The sequence below is a fragment of the Podarcis erhardii genome (assembly GCF_964252035.2).
Source record: "Podarcis erhardii genome assembly, chromosome: 3".
Taxonomy (NCBI): domain Eukaryota; kingdom Metazoa; phylum Chordata; class Lepidosauria; order Squamata; family Lacertidae; genus Podarcis; species Podarcis erhardii.
Genome location: NC_138507.1, coordinates 90,059,594 through 90,083,027, shown reverse-complemented (window position 1 = coordinate 90,083,027; position 23,434 = coordinate 90,059,594). Strand labels below are relative to the sequence as shown.

General features: G+C 41.3%; 3 protein-coding genes across 7 annotated transcripts in view; 2 read left to right on the top strand and 1 right to left on the bottom strand.

Moving 5' to 3' along the window:
• The window catches only part of PCARE (photoreceptor cilium actin regulator), a gene marked incomplete at its 5' end in the record, with an annotated part of 409,145 nt that overhangs the window by 152,302 nt on the left and 233,409 nt on the right, over positions 1-23,434 (top strand). The window lies entirely within an intron of this gene.
• On the top strand, positions 513-11,794 carry TRMT61B (tRNA methyltransferase 61B). Its single transcript, XM_081854187.1, has 7 exons — positions 513-1,652; positions 2,236-2,338; positions 4,560-4,750; positions 9,287-9,378; positions 10,490-10,716; positions 11,342-11,410; positions 11,583-11,794. Exons 1-7 carry the CDS (start codon positions 891-893, stop codon positions 11,648-11,650), a joined length of 1,512 nt encoding a protein of 503 aa, XP_081710313.1. The 5' UTR covers positions 513-890; the 3' UTR covers positions 11,651-11,794.
• SPDYA (speedy/RINGO cell cycle regulator family member A) lies at positions 11,308-22,519 on the bottom strand. Of its 5 annotated transcripts, none has more exons than XM_081854210.1 (8): positions 21,971-22,519; positions 21,172-21,208; positions 19,608-19,857; positions 18,415-18,473; positions 17,331-17,416; positions 15,274-15,445; positions 13,257-13,548; positions 11,308-11,967 (listed from the first exon to the last, which is right to left on the bottom strand). In XM_081854210.1, exons 1-8 carry the CDS (start codon positions 21,991-21,993, stop codon positions 11,879-11,881), a joined length of 1,008 nt encoding a protein of 335 aa, XP_081710336.1. In that variant the 5' UTR covers positions 21,994-22,519; the 3' UTR covers positions 11,308-11,878. The 5 variants fall into 5 exon arrangements, with proteins under 5 accessions (XP_081710336.1, XP_081710338.1, XP_081710337.1 ...); XM_081854212.1 differs by lacking the exon at positions 21,172-21,208 and adding an exon at positions 20,768-20,850 and having other exon boundaries at positions 21,971-22,516; XM_081854211.1 differs by lacking the exon at positions 21,172-21,208 and having other exon boundaries at positions 21,971-22,513.

The following is a 23,434-nucleotide window of genomic DNA, read 5'->3' as shown; positions in this document are numbered from 1 at the left end:
ATGAGGGGTATAAAAAATATAAAGTGCAATATCCAGATTGAATAATTAAAATATGTGCATTTATGAATACAGCGGGGGAGTTTAAAGGCTCTCTTCCATTGCGGTGCTTTAAATGAACCATGCCTCCTTTCTTGGGGAGAAAGGGGGGAGGTACAAAAGAAGCCAGGCGACCATGACTTTTTGTTTTCCTGATACGGCAGCTTTGTCTACTAAAGGCAGAAATCGATGAAAATGCAGGAATGAGCCTGTTGAACCTGTGCCGCTCGAAGCTGCCTCGACTTAGAAGACTGCAAGAGTGCCAGTGACAAGCTTCTGTTTGCTGCGGGGGGTTGCTAGCGGTTTTCTCCATTTAAAAAGAAGAAATATGGCAGGGAAAGAGAACGGACCCTTCAAGACCAGCGGACCGAGGTTCAACAGGTACAGCCTTCCCTACCACGGAAACGCAGTAGTGCGCCTCTTCAGTTTTTCTTTTTCAAGGTGGGGGGAAGCACAATCATTTCCTACAACCATTTCCAACCCAGCCTGCTCCGTTTTCCCAATACGCGTGTCCCCCTCTGGCCCCGCCCCTCGAGGAGCCTAATCGGAACCGGAGGTGGGAGCCGCGCGGAGTTCCGTTCGCTTTCTCCGTCCCTTTGACCCCTCCTCGCGCTGTTCAGCCCGGGCGCCTGCAAGGCTCCTACTAGAAACCTACTAGACGTCCGCACTTTCGCCGACGTCCTCGGGATCCACGGTGGCTCCTGCACCGCGGTGCGTAGCGATGCAAGCCGCCCTCCGGCCCGGGGGAACCTGCAGCGGTGCACACCCTGCGGTGGCCGTCGGAGAGACCTAGAGGAGAGGAGGGTCCGCGGGGCGCCTTGTCCAGGAAGAGGCGGCCGTGTATAAAAGCGACGATGAGGTGCTGGCGCCTCGGGAGCCTGCTGGAGGTGCGCGCTTCGAGCTGGGAGAGTCGGGCTGCTCTCGCGGGCAAGCAGCCGCGGCCGCCCTCGGGGGACACGCTGGGCTTCCCTCGGGTGGGCGCTGCAGGTCTCGGGAGCGCCCACCCGAGGGAGCTGCAAGGGGCGCCGCTGCTGCGCGCGGGGATCGGCTCCATAGGCTCGAGCCGCAGAGCGCTTTCTAGCTCCGCCGGGGACAAGGATGGACGGGACGAGCCCGAGGGACCGCCGGCCGGCTCTGCTGCGGCTCCGGGGCCGGCGGTCGCTCGGAGGCGCGCGTGGCACAGGTCGCTCTCTCCCTCGGAGAGGCTGAGCCAGCTGGTCCAGCACGGGGAGCTCCTTTCCCCGCCCGTCGTAGAGGAATCCTCCTCCCCTCCTTTCGCCGACGTCGTTCCCCAGGAGGAACTCCAGCCGGATCGGGACTCTCCCTCCGAGGAGCTCCGGGACGCGCCTTCCAAAAACGCGCCCTTCCAGGTCGGGGATCTGTTCCTAGCGGAGAGCCGACGGAGGCGCGACGCCGAGTTCAAGAAGCTGTGTAAACTCGCCGCCGACGGAGTACTGACTAGCACCTGGGGGGCGGTGAAGTACGCCGACATCGTGGGCAAGCTCCCCGGGCAGATGTTCCGGACGTCCACGGGCCACACCTTCCTGATTCGGAGGCCTTCGCTGGAAGAGTTTGTGTTGCTGATGGAGAGAGGACCCACCATCTCGTATCCCAAGGTGGGAGAGCTTTGCCGCCGCCGCCCCCAAGCTGTCGTTGGACTCCCGCTCCCATCAACCCCAGTCGACGTGGCCAATGGGCAGGGATGGCGGGAGTTGTAATTCCAGGGACAGCCTGGGTTGATCCAGCAATAGCGATGGAGGCGCCTTAAGGGGGAACCTTGGACCACTTTTTCTCCGATGACTCCCGGAATTAAGGTTACTAGTACAGTGTTGCAAAATCTAAGTGATGAATGGGGTTACAGGTCAGATGGCAGGTCCCAGAACAAAGGCCAGTGAGAGAGAGAAACCTGAAACACTGATTGCCCTGGTTTTAGAGCAGTAAATCTGGAGATTTCCTGTCTTAAGCCACCACCACCATTCGGTTCAGAGTCTAAAATTACCTAATAGCCCCACTGTTTGTAGGGTTTACTAAGATATATAAGTGAAACACTTTGAACACTGTAATATAAGTGCTGAGTAGTATTCTTATTTCCCCATAAGTCTTTGTCAGCGGTTATCAATTTGCTTAAAAAGCACAAATTTGCTATAAAGCACAAGGGCTAACCTAAACATTTATGTTCTTTGCTCTTTTAACATGTAGGATATTAATGCAATGCTGCTGCTAATGGACATCAGTCAAGGCGACACAGTGCTGGAAGCGGGTTCTGGGTCTGGTGGTATGAGTTTATTTCTATCACGAGCAGGTAAAATATTGTCTGTTGACAGAATCCCAGCTCTCCCACACATTTTAAGAACACAGGAAGCTGCCTTGTATCGGGTCAGATTGCTTGCCTGCCTAGCCCAATATTGCTTACTCTGACTGGCAGTGGCTTTCCAGGGTTCTTCATCTTATGCTATATGTCCCTTTTCATTGGTATGCTTAGGATTTAAACCCAAAACTTTCTGTATGCAAAACATGTGCTCTATCATTGTCCCCCTTGTCGTTATCATGCCCTGAATTACTCTTGAATTACTCTAATTTATTCAAATTCAGTCCTACGTGCTGGGAACTTTAGCTGCTTTCCAGAAAATGGCAGAGCTCTCATTTCATCACACAGGGCTGAAGTCAGAGGAAATGTTGGCATGTGAGAATGGATGCACTTTGGGGCATAGGAACACTCTTTAGGCACCTTGACACTGACACTTTGGACACTAAATGTGAGAATCAAGCCTTGGTGTACTGTGCCCTCCTTGAAAATTACATCCTGCCTTTCACTAAGAAGTTCAAGGTGCTGTACATTATTATTATTTATTGAATTTATATACTGCCCTGTACCTGGAGGTCTCAAACATGGGGCTATGCCATTTTTTAAAACCACAAACAACACAGGAAAGTGCATTGGACTAAGTGAGTGATTAGTTCAGGGGAGCCAATGTGCTACCTTCCTGGTAGTGTTGGACTGCAGGTCCCGGTCATCACTGCATGCTGGTTGGGGCTGATGGGAGTTGTAATCCAAAAACATCACAAAGGCACCAGGAATAGCTTTCGATTAGCCTTAGGTTGCCCAGTCAGCATCACAGCTGCTTGTAGATTTAATCATGGGCCTTCCTGTCCCAGGGACATGGGTGGCGCTGTGGGTTAAACCACAGAGCCTAGGACTTGCCGATCAGAAGGTCGGTGGTTCGAATCCCCGCGACGGGGTGAGCTCCCGTTGCTCAGTCCCTGCTCCTGCCAACCTAGCAGTTCGAAAGCACATCAAAGTGTAAGTAGATAAATAGGTACCGCTCTGGCAGGAAGGTAAACGGCGTTTCCGTGCGCTGCTCTGGTTCGCCAGAAGCGGCTTAGTCATGCTGGCCACATGACCCGGAAGCTGTACGCCGGCTCCCTCGGCCAATAAAGCGAGATGAACGCCGCAACCCCAGAGTCGGTCACGACTAGACCTAATGGTCAGGGGTCCCTTTACCTTTATCTTCCTGTCCCAGGCCAGGACCAGCACTCTGGTAACTACACCTAGCTATTATCACAAAGTAATTGCATAAATATGCAGACATACTTCTGTGACCAACACAATCTGCTATCCTGAAGTGCAGTTCGTGCCTTGCATTGTTTATTCTGTTATCGTCAGGTTGAGCTTTCCTTTCAGGTGAAGACATCCAAGTCCTCATTCTGGCTTGGAGATCTATAGCAGATATCCACAGTAATGTCTATTAGGTCATATTTGCCTTCCTGTATTAAGAACTCAATTTCTTCTTGCTTGTTTCCCATCCTCTGTGTATTTGTGTAGAAACAACTGAAACCACGAGTCATTCTTCCACACACTGCTGCTTCTGCCCCACTCTGTAGAGAGTCACCTGCCACCACCACACATCTCTTCCTTCTCTGCAGGTGCATAGGAATTTGCCTTATACCAAATTTGCCTTATACTAAATCAGACCCTTGGGCCATATAAGCTCAGTATTCTACTATATACTACAAGGCAGCAGGTCTTGAGGGTTTCGGGCAGGAGCGTTTCTCAGCCCTAACTGGAGATGCCAGGGGTAGAACCCAGGAGCTTCTGCATGCAAAGCAGATGCTCCACCACTGAGCTATGGCCCTTCAGCTAAAGCACATTGCATTGCTGTATGTTACAACTTAAAATTTGGTAGCTCCTGAAAACAGCCAGTGGGGGATAAACAATGACTCAAGTAGGTGAGTGCCATAATAGTATTGCAATTTTATATTGTAAACTGCTCTATGATCCTTGGATCAAAGGCAGTATAGAAATGTTAATAATAATAATAATAATAATAATAATAATAATAATAATGCCCTACTGCCATGTAAGCTTATAGCCCTGTTAGCCATTATGCTCTGAGTGGTTGTAATATTAGGAAATAAGTTATCATATCTGGTAGGCTAGTGTTTCATTTCCTGTGTCATTTATTCAACTTGGCAGAAATGAAGAGAGCAGGAACTAATTTTGGTTCGATTTTATTTGTTTTCAGTTGGGCCACAGGGACGTGTTGTAAGTTATGAAGTCCGGAGAGACCACTACAGAGTGGCAAAAAAGAATTATAAGAGGTGGCGTGATGCATGGAAAATAAGTCATCCTTTAGAGTGGCCAGATAATGTGGATTTCATTAATGAAGACGTTTCAACAGCAGCTGAGGCTTTGAAAAATGTAACATTTGATGCAGTAAGTATCTTTTAAAAAAACAACAACAACAAAGAAACACAACAGGCATCCTGTTTCTGGAATTATCACATCTCCCCCGGAGAAAAGAGAGATATGAGAAAAGTGGATTGATCTTTTTTCAAAGCTAGAAAGCAAGTACTTAGTCATGGTACATTTAGGGAGCAAAAAGCTGATGTAAAAGAAGCCGGTTTAAGTTAAGGTGGTATAAAGTAACACTAGATTCAAACTTTATTCAGCAGTGTTGTTACTGCTGGTCTAATATCCTCATAGATTTGCACAGAAAACACATCTTTTATATTCTCCTTTAAAGTTTTTAAAAACAGAGTAAGTTCTGTTCTCCAACCCAATTCATTCTTTGAAACAATGATTAGAAAAGGCTTCTGTGTTGCCCATAGTTCTCCATTCATAGGCGCCGACTCCATGGGGCCTGAGGGGGCCCGAGCCCCCTCAAAAATTCGTTTGGGGGGGCTCAGCCCCCCCAATAATTTAAGAAAATTATTACCGTAAATTTCGCTCTATAACACGCAGATTTTTTTCTCCTAAAAAGTAAGGGGAAATGTCTGTGCGTGTTATTGAGCGAATGTGTGGTCCCTGGAGCTGACTCCGGAGCGCAGGGGCAAAAATAGGCAAAAATCAGGCAAAAATAAGATCGGGCGGGCGGGCGGAGGGAAGGCGGAAGCTGCTGCTTTCCTGCATTCTGCCTCAGGGTCTTACTGCCCACCCGCTTCTGTTGCTGCGTTTGCTCAAACTCAACAAAGAGCAGGGAATCCCCTGCCCTCCTGGCAAGCAGAGGGTTAAGGAAAGGATCGAGTCCTTCCTTCTAATTCTTTCCTAGTCACACTGCGTGCTGGCTCCAGCCCACCACCTCCTCCTCTCCGTGCTCTAGGGACTCGCAGGTGGGAGAGAGAGAGAGAGGGCTGGCTTGGGGGGACCGGGACTTTTGCCTTCCTTTCCTCCCCCCCACCCCGTTAAACTCCTTCTCTGCATTCTTAGCCAGCTGCTTCTCCGCACACCCCTCTTGTGCTTCTTGTCCCTTCTGTGTTTTTCCTTCCCTCCCCATTTAAAACGTGGTGACAAAGCACGGATCCACATGGATCCTCAGGATTTTTGCATTGGGTCACCCCAAATTCACCATCAGATCACATTACATGTCCATGGCTACAGTCTGTACCAAAAAAATCATGCACCCACTGTTGCCTGGAGCTGCAATGGTGCAAAAACGTGGTTACAAAGCATGGATCCACATGGATCCTCAGGGTTTTTGCATTGGGTCACCCCAAATTCACCATCAGATCACATAGCATGTTCATGGCTACATCTTGCACCCAAAAAATCACACACACACCGTTGCCTAGGGTCACAGTGGTGCAAAAACGTGTTTACAAAGCACGGATCCACATGGATCCTCAGGATTTTTGCATTGGGTCACCCCAAATTCACCATCAGATCACATAGCATGTCCATGGCTACATCTTGCACCAAAAAAATCACGCACCCACTGTTGCCTAGGGTCACAGTGGTGCAAAAACGTGGTTAGAAAGCGGGGACTTCCGGGTTGGCGCCATCGCCGAATGGCGGACTCCCTTCGAGCTCCGGAGGGAGCCTGCTCGGCAGGGTCTGGGTCCTACCGCGCCGGCGACGCGGGGACCCTTAAAAACCATGGGCGCTGAAACCCATGGACATGGTGACTCGGCTGGCACCTTTTGAGCCCCCCCCGACCCGCGAAGGAGCCTTTTTAAAGGCTGCGGAACGGGTGACAGGGGGGGTGGTGGTGCTTTGAGTCCTCCGCTTCCCCTGCCGAGCGAAGCCGCATGCCATTCGACGGAGAGCGCTGACTTCTTCTATTGGAAATTTGGACTTAAAAGCATAACCCGTGAGTAATCGGAACTTGGATTAAAAAAGGCGAGAAATTTTTAAAGAATTTGGAACGAGCGGGGGAGGCGTAAAAAGGAAGTCAGCCCCCCCCCCGTTGTAGAGGAGCTAAAGTAAAAGACTTAACATCTAAGATTGAGCGCAACCCTATTTTGATAAAGTTATGAAATTTCGCGATGGAAAATTATAAGATTGAGCTGGAGGAGAAAAGTGGAATTTAATCAAAAAGCAACCCCCCCCCCCGGAACCTGGGAGCGTTTTAGTTAGAGTGCCGGGAGAAGACAAGGAGAGGTTTTGACAGCTGTCAAAGAGCTGTCAAAGCAGAAGAACAAAAATGAGAACTTTGTTACGAGGACTTTGCCGGTTATATTTGTTACAAATTGGATACAAAATGTTTAAAACAAGGAATAATAAGTTACTTTGACTGGTGGACGTGATCTGGAAGGGAACTGAGTTACTACAATCCACCTAGAGGAGCCGAGGGATATTACAAGTTGTTGACATCGAATTTGACAGAACTTTTTATCTCCTGGGAAACTGCAGAAATGGAACACTATTTTGGCTACAGAGGTTTACACACTAAAGTAGACAATAGACTTATCTATTGAAAAATGGAAGGGACTTGGCATCATGTTTCGTTCCTGAATAACAGAGCCTCTGCAGCGGAATTTAGAAGCTTTTGGAATTAGAACATTTGTGCAGGAAAACAGGAAAAGAAAGAGGAGAGAGATTAACAAGAACAACAAGAATAATAAGAATTGGACAAAGTTGGAAGTGGGAGCATTTGGGACATCCAGATTTGAAAGGTTTAAGAAATAAAATTGGAGTTTTTACTCCCAAGTATATAAAAATCTGGATGGAAAAAATGGGCCTTTTTGAGATAGACTCCTTCCAAGATTGGACATTTAAAATTAAAAAAGACTGGTAAAGGACTATGGTTTAAATAAATGTGGGAGCTCCAGGAAGACATCAGATGTTGATTAATATGGGGAACGCAACCAGGAAAAGGGGGAGGGAAATTTGGAATCCAAAGGGTGTAAAATCATATTTTATTTTATTATATTTTAATCTATTATGTATATTAAAGGGGGGAACGCGCGGAAGGGAATAGGTCGATCTTAGGAGATGGGAAAATATTTTTAAATTGGGTTAATGATAATAAGGTTAAAATTTGGGATAATAAATTGCTGATTTTATTTGTAAGAATTGGAATATAAGAGGGGGAGGGAAGGGGAAGTCCTGGAAAGATGTTACGGAAAATAAGATCTTAAATTTGGATGTTTTGTTTTTTTATATTGTTATAATTGGAAACTCTTAATAAATATTATTTAAAAAAAAAGAAAGCACGGATCCACATGGATCCTCAGGATTTTTGCATTGGGTCACCCCAAATTCACCATCAGATCGCATAGCATGTCCATGGCTACATCTTGCACCAAAAAAATCACGCACCCACTGTTGCCTAGGGTCACAGTGGTGCAAAAACGTGGTTACAAAGCATGGATCCACATGGATCCTCAGGATTTTTGCATTGGGCTACTCCAAACTCACTGTCAGATATTAAAAATCTTTATAAAATAGAGAATTAAATACATACAGAATGTTAAATTTTCAATTTTGAAATATTAGTACTAGTTTAGTAGTGTATTTCTATATTACTATAGTACTGTAATTGTTATTTTCAAATACTTAAATATTTTTAGGGTGTAAGACCCAATTAAAGCCCGTTATTTACATACAGTATTACAGTATTTACATACAGTATTAGGCATACTGTATTAACTTTATTAACTGTATTAAAGCATTAACTTTGAGATATTATTTTTATTTAATGAACCCTCAGCCTTATTCAAAGTAAGCTTAAATTAGCTATTTCACTTATTAATCAAAGTGCTATTACTGTGCGACAGCAATATTTTATGTTTTATTCTTTTAATGATAGTTTAGGATTTATTTAAATATAATTTCAGTCTTTTCAGAGCTATATATTCACTGCTCTGTAATAGTCTATAAGCATAATTGTTACTGTAAATTAAATTAGCTTTTTACGAAAATACCGTGCGTGTTTATGTTTTGTTTCTTTTTTCAAAGCCAAAAAGTGTTTCAGGCTTGTCGAGTTTCCCGGAGTGTGGAGTTATAGAGAGTCGAGTTTTCGGGGTTCTAATGTTGATCATATGACTCTAAAATACTTTAAAAAAACTTTAAAACTCACTAATTTTCATCTAAAATTTAGAAAACTTCCCGGGGCAGGACCCCGGTATAGGCCCCCCCAATATTTTTTATAAGTCGGCGCCCCTGTCTCCATTAGAAAGAAACTTGTGAGAGTTTTTGATTGAAATCCTGATAATTTCTGCTTCAGTTTTTAGCTGTGTTTTTTGGTGGTGGTGGGAGGGCAGTTACTTCTAGTGAGTACAGAGAAGGTATATAGAGATTTCAGTGTTTGCTGGAAGGCAAATAAAAATAATAATATTATTACTGTTAGTATTAATGCTGTTTTGTATTATTGCAACTCACCATGACTTTTCCATTACCCTGATCACTTTCTTTTCACCTTTTAATATAATTTATCCAAATTAATATTCTAATATCCTCATAGATTTGCACAGAAAACACATCCTTTATATTCTCCTTTAAAGTTTTTTAAAATGTGTGTTTCTTCCATAGATAGCTTTGGATATGCTTGTGCCCCAGAACGTTTTATCTGTGGTTATCCCAAATCTTAAAATGGGGGGCGTTTGTGCAGTATACCTTGCAAAGTAAGTATTGATCCTGCCCATTTACATGCTCCTTTCTGCTACATGGAGTGATAGCTTCATTAAACTTGCAATGGCTTCGTGCAGTTTGTTTATAAATGGTCTTAAAGATTATTTTAAAGTACATTTATCCTAACTTCAGATTTCCAAAAAGCTATAATAACTGACAGACACAATTATCTTGGTCCGATATACTGTTATTTATAGTGGACTGAGACTGAACCCTCCTCCTTGTCCTCCCTCCTTTTCCTATCTCCCTTTGCATATCAAGCTTCAATGAAAAGAATGTGGTTTATTAAAACAGCTTCCTGTAGCATCCAAACTGGGGAAACTGTGACTTAACAAACTGCAATATATTCCTCTAAGCCAGGCACCCAAGAAGGGAAAATACAGATCTAAGGCTCTTCGTTAAAGTTGTTTTGACTGAAATCATTGCATCTGATCTGGTTTTAGTATAAATGTTATTGTAATAGACTTTTGATATGCTGCCTTGTGTGCTTCTAAGTTGAAGAGGAAAGGCAAAATATTAATGTTTAGATAGCACTGGGGCTAGTCAGTTACATCATCAGTGTGTCCTAGTTCCTAATAAGTGATAACTGATGGCTGTTTGTCATGTTTTATAGTTTCGTTGCTCTTTGGGATAAACGGACTTGTAGTTCAGGCAAGAGAGCTAGTTTAGTAAAAACGTTTGGGCTGGCTACAGTCAAATTTAAATATAGCTCTTTAACCAAGTGAAATACTGCAGTCCTATGCACACTTACTTGGAAGTGGGACTAACCTCTGAGTGAATAGGCATAGGATAGGTTTACAACACAGTGGTACCTCTGGTTACGTACTTAACTCATTCCGGAGGTCCGTTCTTAACCTGAAACTGTTCCTAACCTGAAGCACCACTTTAGCTAATGGGGCCTCCCGCTGCTGCCACGCTGTCATTTCTGTTCTCATCCTGAAGCAAAGTTCTTAACCCGAGGTATTATTTCTGGGTTAGCGGAGTCTGTAACCTGAAGCGTATGTAACCCGAGGTACCACTGTACAAACTATTATATTTTATACATTTATGCATGTGTGTAGATTTATTCACTGGCAATATATATTATTTGAATTCTTCTAAAAGTATCACCCAGGTTATTGATCTGGTGGAAGCCATCCGGACCAGCAAGATAAACCTTTTTTGTGAGAGGATAGTTGAGGTGACACACAGAGATTGGATAGTACTCCCAGCTTCCTGGAAAATTGGTGGCGTTTTCCACAATATGAAATCCAATCAGAACAAGAACAATGAATTAGTTTGCCATGATGAAAATGAGGAGACTCCTGCTGAACAGAACAATGAAGATGATGGTATGGACCAAGTTCTAATGAGATCTTATTTTGTGGCAGTCACTAGAATGTTGCAGTCCCACATGCTGTGTCGAGATGTGAACCTTCATGCAAAATGCAGCCTGAGCTGACCACCAGCAGACTCTTGCTGGGTACGCAATATGCTACTGTACTTTTGTCCGTAAGGGCCTGGCATTGGATTCTTCTTGATGATGGTGATATTCAGTGTTGAGCAAGTGAAATTTCCCTTCCTCTCCTCTGTCCTGCAGCCTCTATGGGGCCCCCCAAATTTGCTCCAGGAAATCACCAGGATCTCTGGCGCATATCTGGGGGGGCTGCAGAAAGGAGGAGAGTAGAAATCTGTTTCACTCGTGAATGGGCACAACTGAATATTGTCCATTGAGATTTCTAGCCTACCTTTCTAGTACCTTTACCACTACTGTATTGTCTCTGAGGAGTGAGGACATACGAGAGAGCAAATATCTATCTAGAGAAAAGAAATAGAGAAGGGGTTTTCCAGAAGTGGGAGGGAGAGGAACAACAAATGGGTTCAACGTGGAAAAGAATGTCCTGAGGTAGAATTATTTAAAGCAGAAATTGGAATTAAGAGTGTTGCACAACAACTTTCTAAATTTTATTTTAACAGCTCTCATTTCTGATGAGACAAAACCACCATATATTGCTAGACCTTACCCTTGGCAAGTGGGGCACACAGGTAAGAATGGCTTGGCAAATATTTTATAAGATATACATTTATTACTACTATTTTTTCATAAGCACTATTACTTTTTCAAAGAAAAATGGAATTAATGAATAAATACTTATGCTTTCTGGCTACTTATGTGTTGTATCACTAATGCTGATGTTTTATTTTCCTTCCAAACTAGCCTTTCTTGTCAAGCTGCGGAAATTTAACCCGGCATATCCAAATACTACTTCAAATGGTATATGCTGATTTGAAGATTGCACTTCACCAGGATTTAAATTGTAAATTATATCATTGTTGTTTATGCAATTTAGGAATCCACAACTTTGATTTATGTTGACAATATTTTTGATACTAAAAGTTTCAGCAAAATATAAAACTTAAAGGAATAAATCATATATTGTGAAATGTATTTCATTCAGACAATTAATTGTGCTTCCTGATAATTTCTTAAGTTGTTGGCTGAAGTGTGGTTTTTTATTCTTCATTTCCAGTAAACCAGTCCATGGCTTTATCTTGACACGTGCAGCTACTTTTTCTTCCTTTGTTGGGTAGGTGTTTGCAATCTATGAAAAATTAGGGAAGAAATTCACATTGAATGCATATGGGATTACAGTGCAGTTTGTCCCAGGTAACGTGACGTGCTTATTGTGTTCTATAGGATGGGTTACACCTATAGGAGCAATGGATAATTAATGTAGGATGAAAAATATCTGTTCTCCATCTATAAAAAATAAAAAGTTGTAAAGTGGCTTGCCAATGAAATGCTACGCTTGTTCGGGAGCTATCTGTTGTTCTTCCCTACAGCTGGGTAATTGAATCCTTACTTAGTAACTGCTGTATTGCCCCACATACTCACTGTGAGTGACAGGTGCTACTTCATTGCCAACTGCTGAGTTCATCCCATCATTTGTACATAAAGAACTGACAAATCAGGATCCTCTTACAGCAATGCTTTTATACTAACAACAGAAGGTGTCACCCTACATTTGTTTAGCACTATAAACATAAATCTGAATTAAAGGAGTCACCAAGAAGTCAACGAGGAGTGTAGAATTGCTATCTTAGAACTAGAGGGGATCGCTTTAAAGCTAAAAGGTGATCACTTTTGATAAGACACTGCTTGATTACTCCATGTAATACCACATATCTTACCAAGCAGGTAGGTTCCAGGGACAGTGTTCATCATTTTTTTTTTATTTTAAAAAAGTATATCCAGAAAAAACACACATGCTTTTAACATTTCTTTTCACTTTCCCAGCACTAATGTTTGTAGAAGAGTCAGTTTCGCTTTTAATTGAACTTACAAAACTCAGCTCATATTTGATGTAATTTGCTGGAAAACTGACTTGAGTGGCTTTGAGAAGGGGCTATAAAGTAGCTAGGCTTAGATTTTTCTTGTAGTTCATTTTACAAAATCTATCATTAACCAAATTCACAATTTAGAAGGGAAGGGAAGCATTCTATAAATGACTGAGAAGGAGAGATAGAACAATCATAAGGACCAGGGACAGAGAGAAGCTTCCATCCAGGAAAATGCTGGAATGCGAACACCACCACCAAAGGATGCAGGTGTGAGCAAAACATTATGCCCAGAACTGTGATTTATGCACATGTTGCACATATGACAATGGCCTTTCTCTGTCAAGGAGGCTGTAAGTAACTATGACCCACCTATGAGGCTTAAAGGATGTAGATTCAGCCTATACACCAATAGCAATAACATTGCTGAGAATATTGAGTATACCTAAGCAAGTTTCATTAAATCAAGGGTATTGACTTCTGAGTGACACAGCTAAGGTTGGGCTGTGAAGGTAGCATAAATAAAGTCACTTCAGCATTTACCATACCATACCTTGTGAATAGCAGTACAGAGATGGCTCAGGTATTTTACCAGCTGGAAGAGAGTCATGCAATCCCTGAGGTATATGTTGTTCCATCATTTCCAGTGTGCCATTGGAGGAAGAGGAGGATAATCCCAGACGTATGTATCTTGTCTTTTTTCCACAAAGCAAACAGTCTGTAGGTGTGGCATTGGGTCCTCGAGGAAACTGTACTCCATCTCTGCTATTGTTTCTTGTAGCTCCACTATGATGAATAGAACGCTCCCGCTGCCATATATAATGTGTTGAAGCTATAGCCATTACCTATGTTTAAAAAACCAAAAAAACTGAAATGGAACTGTTATCAGAACAAGCAAATAATGCATAAAAATCACAAAGGATCATTAGTTGGTGTTGTTAGCTTTCTTAATTGCTAGTAAAACAGTTACAGAGCAGGGAGCAGGAATGAGCTGCTATTTATTGGACTTCTTTTTAAGATCCTGAACAAACCACTTTTCCACTCCTGGGAATGTTAATTAACTTAGAACAAAAACACATTTTTTTCATTTACTAACAGCTATTCAGATATACAAAAGACTAATAAATTACACATAATTAAAGTTGTTAATTTTTTCAAATTTTGATTATCTATTTTAATACATGTATAAACAATGTGCGACTTGATAATGTAACATTTGAGAGATAATACTAATACATTAGTATTTTAGCATTTTTACATACACATTTGGTTCGTCATTTAACTTCCATGAAAATGAAACGCAGCTCCTGTCTTGAACTGTGGGGAAAGCAGACTACTGTACTACTTTATATCCAAAAAAACCCGTGAACTATTCTGTAACAGAAAATCTCATTTGAGATAGTGAAGCTTCTAAGTCTATGGCTTCGGGTTTATGCATGAAGGAAGAAGATTTAAGGCTTCTATCCCTTGTTCATTCTTTTATTGTTTCGTCCAAACTTGGGAAACATGGGTTTAAAACCAGTAAATTTGAATCTCTCTTTGCATATAAAGAGGATAGGGGGAGCATGTGAACTCAAGGTCCATGATTGTAAGAATAAACTACAGTTTGTCATTGCATCTGTACTAGGCCAATTTCTTAGTGGTGAAATTAGTTTTATGATGGGTAAAGCAGACAGGCAAAAGAACAGGCCTGCTGATCAAAGGCCTATTTGGTCTAGCATCCTGTTTCCCACACTGGCCAGCTAGGTACCTCTGGGAAATTCACAGAGAACCCCAAATACTGTAACTTTTCTTTGTAGGGGATCTGATGCATTGCAATTACCTCAGTTGGTACTATGAAAGTCTCCATTCTATGGTTTTATTTTAATTTTCTCCCATTTTCCTGAGTAAAAATCAGGAAGTTTTTTTTTGTAAATGTGTTTACCATTGCCCTGCCCCAAACTAATTTTTTTATTCACAATCCTGATTATTCTACTAAGTAGCAACCCTTTTCACCTCAGTTTGATGGTAATCCATTAATGGGAAAGCTGGCTGTACGGTACCATAAAGGTCTTTATCGTGAAGAAAAACAGCATTAGCATTTCCTTACCAATGGTCTGACTATATCCTTAATTCACATTAGTAATAAAAGCAAAGTATGCTGTTTGATAACTGCTTTCTTGCACTTTGCATAGTTAGCCAAAAGTAAGTTCACTGATTCTAAAGGTGCTTACTCCCAAATAAGTGTGAATACAACTGCAGACTTGGTCAATTTTAATGTATTTTTTTCTGTTTAATTTACCAGTGTAAACATTCTCTATGAATGGTTTCATATTTTCCAATAATTACTAATGTCATTATTTCTGATAAGGGCTTTGTCTGAAGGTAAATAATTTGTTGGAATGTTTTGAAAGCAAAGTATCAATCAGCAGTTAAATTGAGCCACTCATTATAACTGGGTGGATAATGTTTACAAACAGTTCCTTTATATAGCTTGGTAAAAAAACAGAAAGAGGCTTTTTACAAAACAGAATCTGCCTATTAAAATTCATTTGCTCTTTCTTGATGCATATAAAATATACCCGCCTTACCTCCTCACAGCAGCGTCTGCTTACAATAGCCCTATAATCCATCTTGCTCCAGAGTTCATCCCTTCGAATTAAGAAATCAGGGAAAAGCTTTCTCCAGGATTTTCCTAAAGCCCATGGGAAAATCTCATATTTTGACTCTTCATCATCTTCTTCAACTGTATTTGCCAGGTACCTACAATGATGAGGACTATGACTCACTTAAATATGGTTTTGATCTCATTTGTATACGTACTGCTAAGTCGATTCTCCCTCCTCCTTTTCTTTGGAATTATATACATTCCAAAGTGCTGAAAGTAATTTAGTTTGGACAAATGTTACCAAATGATTTTTCACCAGATGAAAAGATAGGCACACAATTAAGAATGCTGAAAATCTCAAGTTTAGCATACAGAAAGCATGTTTCTACTTCTTAAAAGGTTTGAAAGTGTGTGGGCAGTGCTTAATGAAGTATCATAAACCAGAGTGTATGCAGAATATCATTTTTTCTATTATGCAGTGGGCGGGATTCTTGTCCCTCATGGCTAACAGAAACAGAGCAAATGAGGCAAATCAAAAGAATACAAGAAAATTGCCAATTTTGCATAATTTATACAGGTCAGCCTCTCTCAGCATAGAATTTCAAATTACCATGGTAGAGAATTTTGATACACATTTTTTTTAGCATGGATCAGAGGCTTGCCAAAAGTTTAAAACACTGAATTGTGAACAGCTCAATGAAAATAATGAGTGAACATTTAGGAAGGTGTTTTGTTTGGACTATTTTGTACACATATCAGGACAGTAATTGCATGCAACGTATAATGTTTTATATAGCTATAACATATGGCTTTATACATTGGGGAACATATGTGTTTGCAATATAAAACAAAACTCCAAGCAAATCTATTGAACATGAAATGTAAACTTTGCTGGAAACTTGCAAAGATTTCCTGGAGATCTCATGCCTTTTTTCTTGATGTAATATTTCCACAACATGGTTGAGCAGCATGACTGCTATGGTTGTAAAATTTCAGTTTTATTGATTCAAAAATGTTCAAGTATTAAATAATATTACATACATACATACTTTTATGTGCATGCCACATTTCCACAGTTCAAACCATGCTCAAGGAAGCTTACTATATGAAAAAATACATAACTACAACATAACAAAAGTAGTCATAAACAATAAATAATTTAAAAAAATCCCAACCAAAGCAAACCATTTCAACATATGTAAATCACAACAATATCTAAAATAAAGATTTAAAAAACCCAACAGCAACAATCCATGGCAACCAAACTCTCCAAACAACACCCCAGCTGAAGAGTCTAGTCTTACATTAACTTACGTTCATCATATTCTCATTAATTTCAGTAGGAAGTACAGGTGAATGCAGTTTCATTGTTAAACTGCCCAGAATGAACCTTTTGAAATCTATCTGCATCACTCAAACTCAGGACACAAGGGAGAAACATGCTAAGAGGAAGGCACACTTGGCAAATCCACACCACGATCAACTCCCGCCCAGAAACCTATGTCCCCACTGTGGAAGGACGTGTGGATCCAGAATTGGCCTCCACAGTCATTTACGGACTCATTGTTTAAACCGTGTTTATGGAAGACAATCTTACTCGGCTACGAGTGATCGCCAAAGTAGAAGCATAGGGGATACATTCAAAGGTGGCACCTGGGAAATAAAAGCCCAGTTGATTCTTATGAAGGCTTTGTGCTGTGGTGGGCTTTTCTCCCTCAGCAGCCTTTATTGGGCAGGATGGGGCGGAGCTTTTCAAATAAGGAGGATGCTTTGGGAGACAAAAGTCTTTATCTGCAGAAATCAATGACAGTTTAACAACTAATAAACTAGGTTCAACAGGTAATTTAACACCATAGTTTTGGCACCTGCGTATTAATCTCCAACATGCTATAAACCTTCAAGAGTCAAGACCCCATCCTAAATAAGTAATTGATGGTACACTAAGGTTTATTTCTAACTTCACTGTTATCTCAAATACTAAACTCTTAAGAAACCTCTGACACATTTTAATTGTAATCATAATATTTGGAAAATACTTACAGAGCTACAAAGAAATTAAGCCTGGTGTGTTCGTTTATACTGTAGCCAGCTCGCTTGAAATAAACAAAAGTCATTGCCAAAAGGTACTGTTGGAAAAGGTAAAATATCAATTTCTGGCTATTATTTTTTCTTAAAATGACTTAACATTTCCCTAAAAAATATTTTCACCAGTAGGGAAAAGCATATACTTCATTTTCATTAATTGAATCTGGCATTAACAGTATGGTCCTCATATTTTAGCTGCAATATGTGCAGTGAAAGCGGGATTGTGAGCATAACAAGAAGTAGAAAATACATAGTTGTATCCTCTGACAAGGAGGCAGAATGGCGAGCCAAAGTCTGTGAATGGCTTCTTAACAAGGGGAAATAGGTCTTTCCTTCAAAAACATTTTCTAGTACACCTTGTATTCCATACATCTGACCAGAAAAACAGCAGAGATTCATGAAGCTCACAGTCTCAGCAGATTAAGTGTGATCAAACATTTTTGGAAGCAGAGTTTTTAAAAATGCCTTGCTCATCTAGGAAGCTGGCCCCACTGAATTCATTTGGAGCTTCCTAGTAAACAATTTTATTTAATCAAAAAAGCTTTAAGTGAATAATGTTGTTTAAAACAACAGCATAGGTATTAAGATAAATGGAACATGAGGTTAATCTGAAACAAATGTTTCAAAGGACAGCCTGCATATTATATATGAACTGGAACCCAGCCTCTGGAGCTTCTAATTTTGGCTGCCACAGACTGGAAAAACAGGGACTTATAGTTGCATTTGCAAGATATGTACAGTTCAGAGGGCCACAATGGGTGGTATTCAATGATTCCCCTTTCTCTTCCGCATGTGCCCTACACCATCCGCAAATCTGCTCTGGAGGATTGGAGGAACTCCCAGAACAAAATAGAGAGCATGTGAAGAGATGATAAAGGGAGGTCATTCCATTGCGCAGGAAGAAGTTATGCTGAGGAAATGATTTGCTGAGCACAAGACTGAATACAACCCCAAATGCGCTGGCCTGTAATTGAAACAAAATCCTCAATTTCCTCACCCTTAAAGTTTCACAGACTTTCAAGACAACACCCAGTTTTACCTTGTCTGAAATTTTACAGCAACAATCCATCCACAAGAAATCTTGAATCAAGTCATCATCTGTAAAATAAGCCAGCTGTGACATACACAATTATATGCAACGCTCAAGAAGCATTAATTCAAGACAAACCTTTAACAAATTACAGTGGTACCTTGGGTTACATACGCTTCAGGTTACATACGCTTCAGGTTACAGACTCGGCTAACCCAGAAATAGTGCTTCAGGTTAAGATCTTTGCTTCAGGATGAGAACAGAAATCGTGCTCCGGCGGCGTGGCAGCAGCAGGAGGCCCCATTAGGTAAAGTGGTGCTTCAGGTTAAGAACAGTTTCACGTTAAGAACGGACCTCCGGAAGGAATTAAGTACTTAACCCGAGGTACCACTGTAAAATAATTTGCTCTTCCCCTTCCAGGCAAAGCAGAACTGTTTCTCACTACTGACCTAGAGAATTACTTGCCAGAACATTTGAGTGCAGAGGTTATTCTGACCAGGCTGCTTCCAGATGGGAGTTTATTGTGTGATGGGTACTCCTCATGTATGCAAGTTTTTTATATCATAGCAACATATCAGCACATATTTAGTCTAAATTTACCGTACCTTTCTGGGGAAAATCCAATAAGTTGTTTTTTTTAAATCCAATGACTTATTTGTGTTATTACAATATTTAGACCCCATCTGGAGGCATATTAAATTAACAGATTCAATAGAAGCACTCTCTCCATTCTCTAATGGCGATTTTGTGCACCCTCCCCTGCTGTGCCCTAGGCTCCCCCTAAATGTTCTCTGAAGGGTTCCCCAACCCCAGATTTAGAAAGGGGTCACTCTGCAGTGCAAGGGGTACAATTGCGTGCCAAAAATGGTCTCATCATCATTCCACTGACTTTTTCTTCCATCTACAAAGACATCTGTAGGCAATCACCACTGGATACTACCCAAATAGTCTAGTTTATAGTACATTATGTATGCCAGTATCTCATGATGACCATCACGATGTAGTGAAGTCAGTCTTGAGTATGGCTCAGTAAGATACAGTTTTAAGTTCCCATATACCCCTTCTAGCTTATAGGGTAATTTCAGGTTAGTCTTGACGAAATGTCTCACATAAAGGCATTCTGGACACAACTGCTTTTGAATGTGAAGTTCTACACACATATACTTGGTGCATTTTACAAAATGATTTATAAAGGAACCTACCAAATAGCTTAAAGAAAGCTGTCATTTCCTGACGCTGAATTACAAGACATGAACCTTTGGGCCGTTTTGGCTTCTTATTATTAATGTTTTCCCCATAGGTCTCCTGGCTATCTTTAAATTTCGGTCGTTTAAGGCTAAGAGCTTTTTTTTGCTGATAAGATCTGGATGCACTTGATTTTATACGAACAGTGACACTGGGAGGTGTCTGACAGCAGCTCTGATTATGTTTCATTTTTCTAGATGAAGTTACCTGTTAAAATAAAAATTAAATTATTAGCTGAATTGATAATGCATGAGAGGCATTAATCTCTCTTCTCCAGTTTTACTTTCAGTATTATGAGAAATTTTATTTAATAGATTTTTATATTCTTTCCCATTAATTTTTATATTACTTCCTGCAAGTTGTGCTATGTAATAGTACTGTACAGGCATTAGCGCCACTTTCCCAAGCACTTGCTATCAACAACTTTGCGGGTGTCAGGAATTTTACTTTCTGCAATATGGCAACCCTAAGATAGTGTAAATGGTACTATTTCATTCTTACAACCAGGCCTTGCATCCCTTTTGATGTCACATGCTTCCCTTTTCTACCTATAGAGGGAATGCCTTTAAAATATTTTTATTTCTTACAACCAGCACCCATGACAGTTTGTGAGGTTAAGTATGGAACCTGTGCACTTGGCAATTTGCCTTCTTTTCTTTACGGAGTTTCTCCTTTCTGCTTCACTCTACTCTGCCCCAGCCCCTTTTGCAAACCTACACAGCAAATAAATATGGAGTGGCCATAACCGACAGATCAGAACAAGGTCCGATTGTTCCTGGGCAGAGTCACGAGAGTAGTCTAAATTGAGTGAAAATGAATCTCCATGTTTATTGGATGGAATCTAAATATTCACATTTGAAAAGTGATTAAATCGGTTATTCACACACTGCAAAAATGTCACATAACAGCGACTCCTGAAAGCAATATCACGACATGCGAAACTGGTAAACATGAACCATAGCATTTGAATCTATTACTCCTGTGAGTCGTCCCCCACCCCCCACCTTGCACACTTCTCCCTTAGATTTCTAAGGACTGGTAAAAGGGGAGGAATTTCAGCTTGCCTGACTCAATTGAGGTGTTCCTGCCCAAATATAACTTTTTCCCACCCACATACCCTTTCGTGTGATGGAGCCGGACATTCCTTGTCAGTGTGCAGCAGGAGTCTGTATCTCTCACTCCTTGTACTAGTTATCAGTGCTGGGGATTATCAGGGAAATTCATCATTATTATTTTCACCATTGCCTCCCCCCTGGAAAAAAAACCACACCCCTCTATCTGAAAAGTTCAAAACTTGGTTGCCCTCCTCCCTTCCAAAAACAAATGTTTGGAAAGCTTAGAAACGAGGAAGTGGTATAGGCACAGGTGTCTGTCAACAGCACAAACAGAGCCTCACATGGAGATAAAAATCCTCCCAGGGAGATCTCCACCCTTTCTGTACAACATCCCTTAATGGTGCTCCAACAGAGAACTGCATGAGTAGAAGTGGGAAAATGGCAGCGATTTGTATAGTGGCCTTACCATTTTATATGAACCAGCTCCATTCGACCTTTTGGACCTTTCAGCAGGGGTAGGGGTGGGGAGGAATAAAAGGGGGGGGGAGAGCCGTGTTATGTAAGCCACCTGCAAACTCATATTATTATGATTATATTTAAAATGGCTGCCAGGAGCTGTGAGGATAGTGATAGCGGTCATGTTTTTGGGGGGTTTTTTTACAAAAGCAAAACCACCCACAAACATCCTTTCATATAAAGGACATATCAAAAGTGTTACCTTGTATCCTTCAGTGCTTATAAGTACTTCTGTGGATTCAATGCCCTCCTTTTTTGAGGGTATATGTTTTGCTTCTTTTATTTATTTTCAGGAGCAGGATCCTTTGGCCCAGAGGGTGGAGCTAGACACAGCTCTCTCCCTCTGGCCGAAGGCTATCAGTGCCATTTATAAAGCAGCATCACTGCAGAATTTCCTCTACAAGAAACTTGTTGTATGTTGTGCTTGTTTGAAGAAGCCCTATCTGCTGTAATAAATAAAAGATTATCCCTGCTGCCACCTTGCTGCTTCTGCTGCTGCGGTTGACGGAGGCAGCAATGCTGTGAAGGGACAGAAAGTACTTAAGAGCGGCCTGTTGCTCCCTGAAAAGAAGCAGTATCATTGTGGCATTCCCAAGAGAACTATCCAGATTTGTCATAGACAAAGGATTGACAAAGTCAGTCCAGGCCTTTTGTTTCCCTTCATGAAAATCCGTGCGCCAAAGACTGAACTAGGATTTGCGGCTAGTGGCACCCGGAAACATGAGCTATCAGGAAAGCGCGACAATTACCTCAGGTTATATGCAACCTGCATGGGGAAAGAAAACAGGCTGGATCACAACCTCTCGCCACCAATCAAAAAATCTCCTCACACTGACATTTTCATTTGCCGTAAGAAACGATCTCAGCATCACCCAGGGCAAGGAGCCACCCCCACTACATCCAATCAGGACGCAGGCACAAGAAGCCTTGGCCAATTAAAACGCAAGGGACTGAACAGTCCGCTCTGGTAAGCAAAGGATGCCCTAAAGCGCTAGGCCAGAGGGTGAAAAGGCACCAGCCAATCAGGGGGAAGCGAGCCTTGTTGCTAAGACTCTCAAAAGCTTCCCTTTTGAAGACACGTGAGTGAGGAAGTCTGGAAATCACACAGAGCCATCCTACTGATATGTAATAAATGTGCTGTTGTTTTTTACTTGAAGTATTTACAGGCTACCTTTCAGGTCATCCCCTCTCAAGATGGCTTCCAGCATATAAACTTAGAATGTATATAACAGTAATCAGCAATGACCCTAAAACACTGTAACTACAACATTAAGAATAGAATTCCAAAAACCACAATGTCATTAGCCCAGCAGCATTCTACTCTGTTTTATAGGGTATTTATGTATATGTACTTCATTGTAAGTCACTTGGAGACCTGTTAGTTGACAATAAATTAATAAATTAAAAAATTGTCCAGTAGCACCTTAGAGACCAACTAAGTTTGTTCTGAGTATAAGCATGTACACTACTTCAGATATGCATGTACATGAAAGCTTATACCCAGAATAAACTTAGTTAGTCTCTAAGGTGCTACTGGACAATTTTTTTTATTATTATTTCGACTGCGTCAGACCAACACAGCTACCTCCCTGAATGTTTGTTGACAAGCGACTAATAAATTTAATATGTAAATAATCCACACCAGTAATGACAACACAAGAAGAAAACACAGTAGAAAAAATGATTGCAGATAAAATAGTTAAAACCAGATTATCTAGGGTTTCCATTTTTCAAAAAGTGAAGATCTGGACACAAAAGTTGTTGAGCTTTTCTTGCAAAATCTCAAAGGAAAAAATGAAGTTTTTGAGCTATTTTTAATTAAATTCTCAAAAATCTACACTTCCGAAATGGGCTGCCATACGTCCGGATTTTCCCGGACATTACAGCAATTTCTGCCCAGACACAGTTTCCAACAACTGAATCCTGGCTATGTCCAGGAAATTCTGGACATATGGCAACCCAAATATTATCTGAAGTCTCATACACAGAAAGAGGATGAATGCAAAGGAAATTTAAGAAAGTTTGTTCATCAACTAAAAAACAAAACAAAACCCTTCCTTCTGCCTATTGCGGTGGTTCGCTTGGTCCATAGGACTCATAGAGGCAGTGAATGTATCTGTTCCTTGGTTTTCCTGGACTGATGAAGTCTAGCAAAGAACTAACTGGCTCTAAAGCAAAAGAAAGGTTGTTGTGTATATGGAGAATGGGGAACG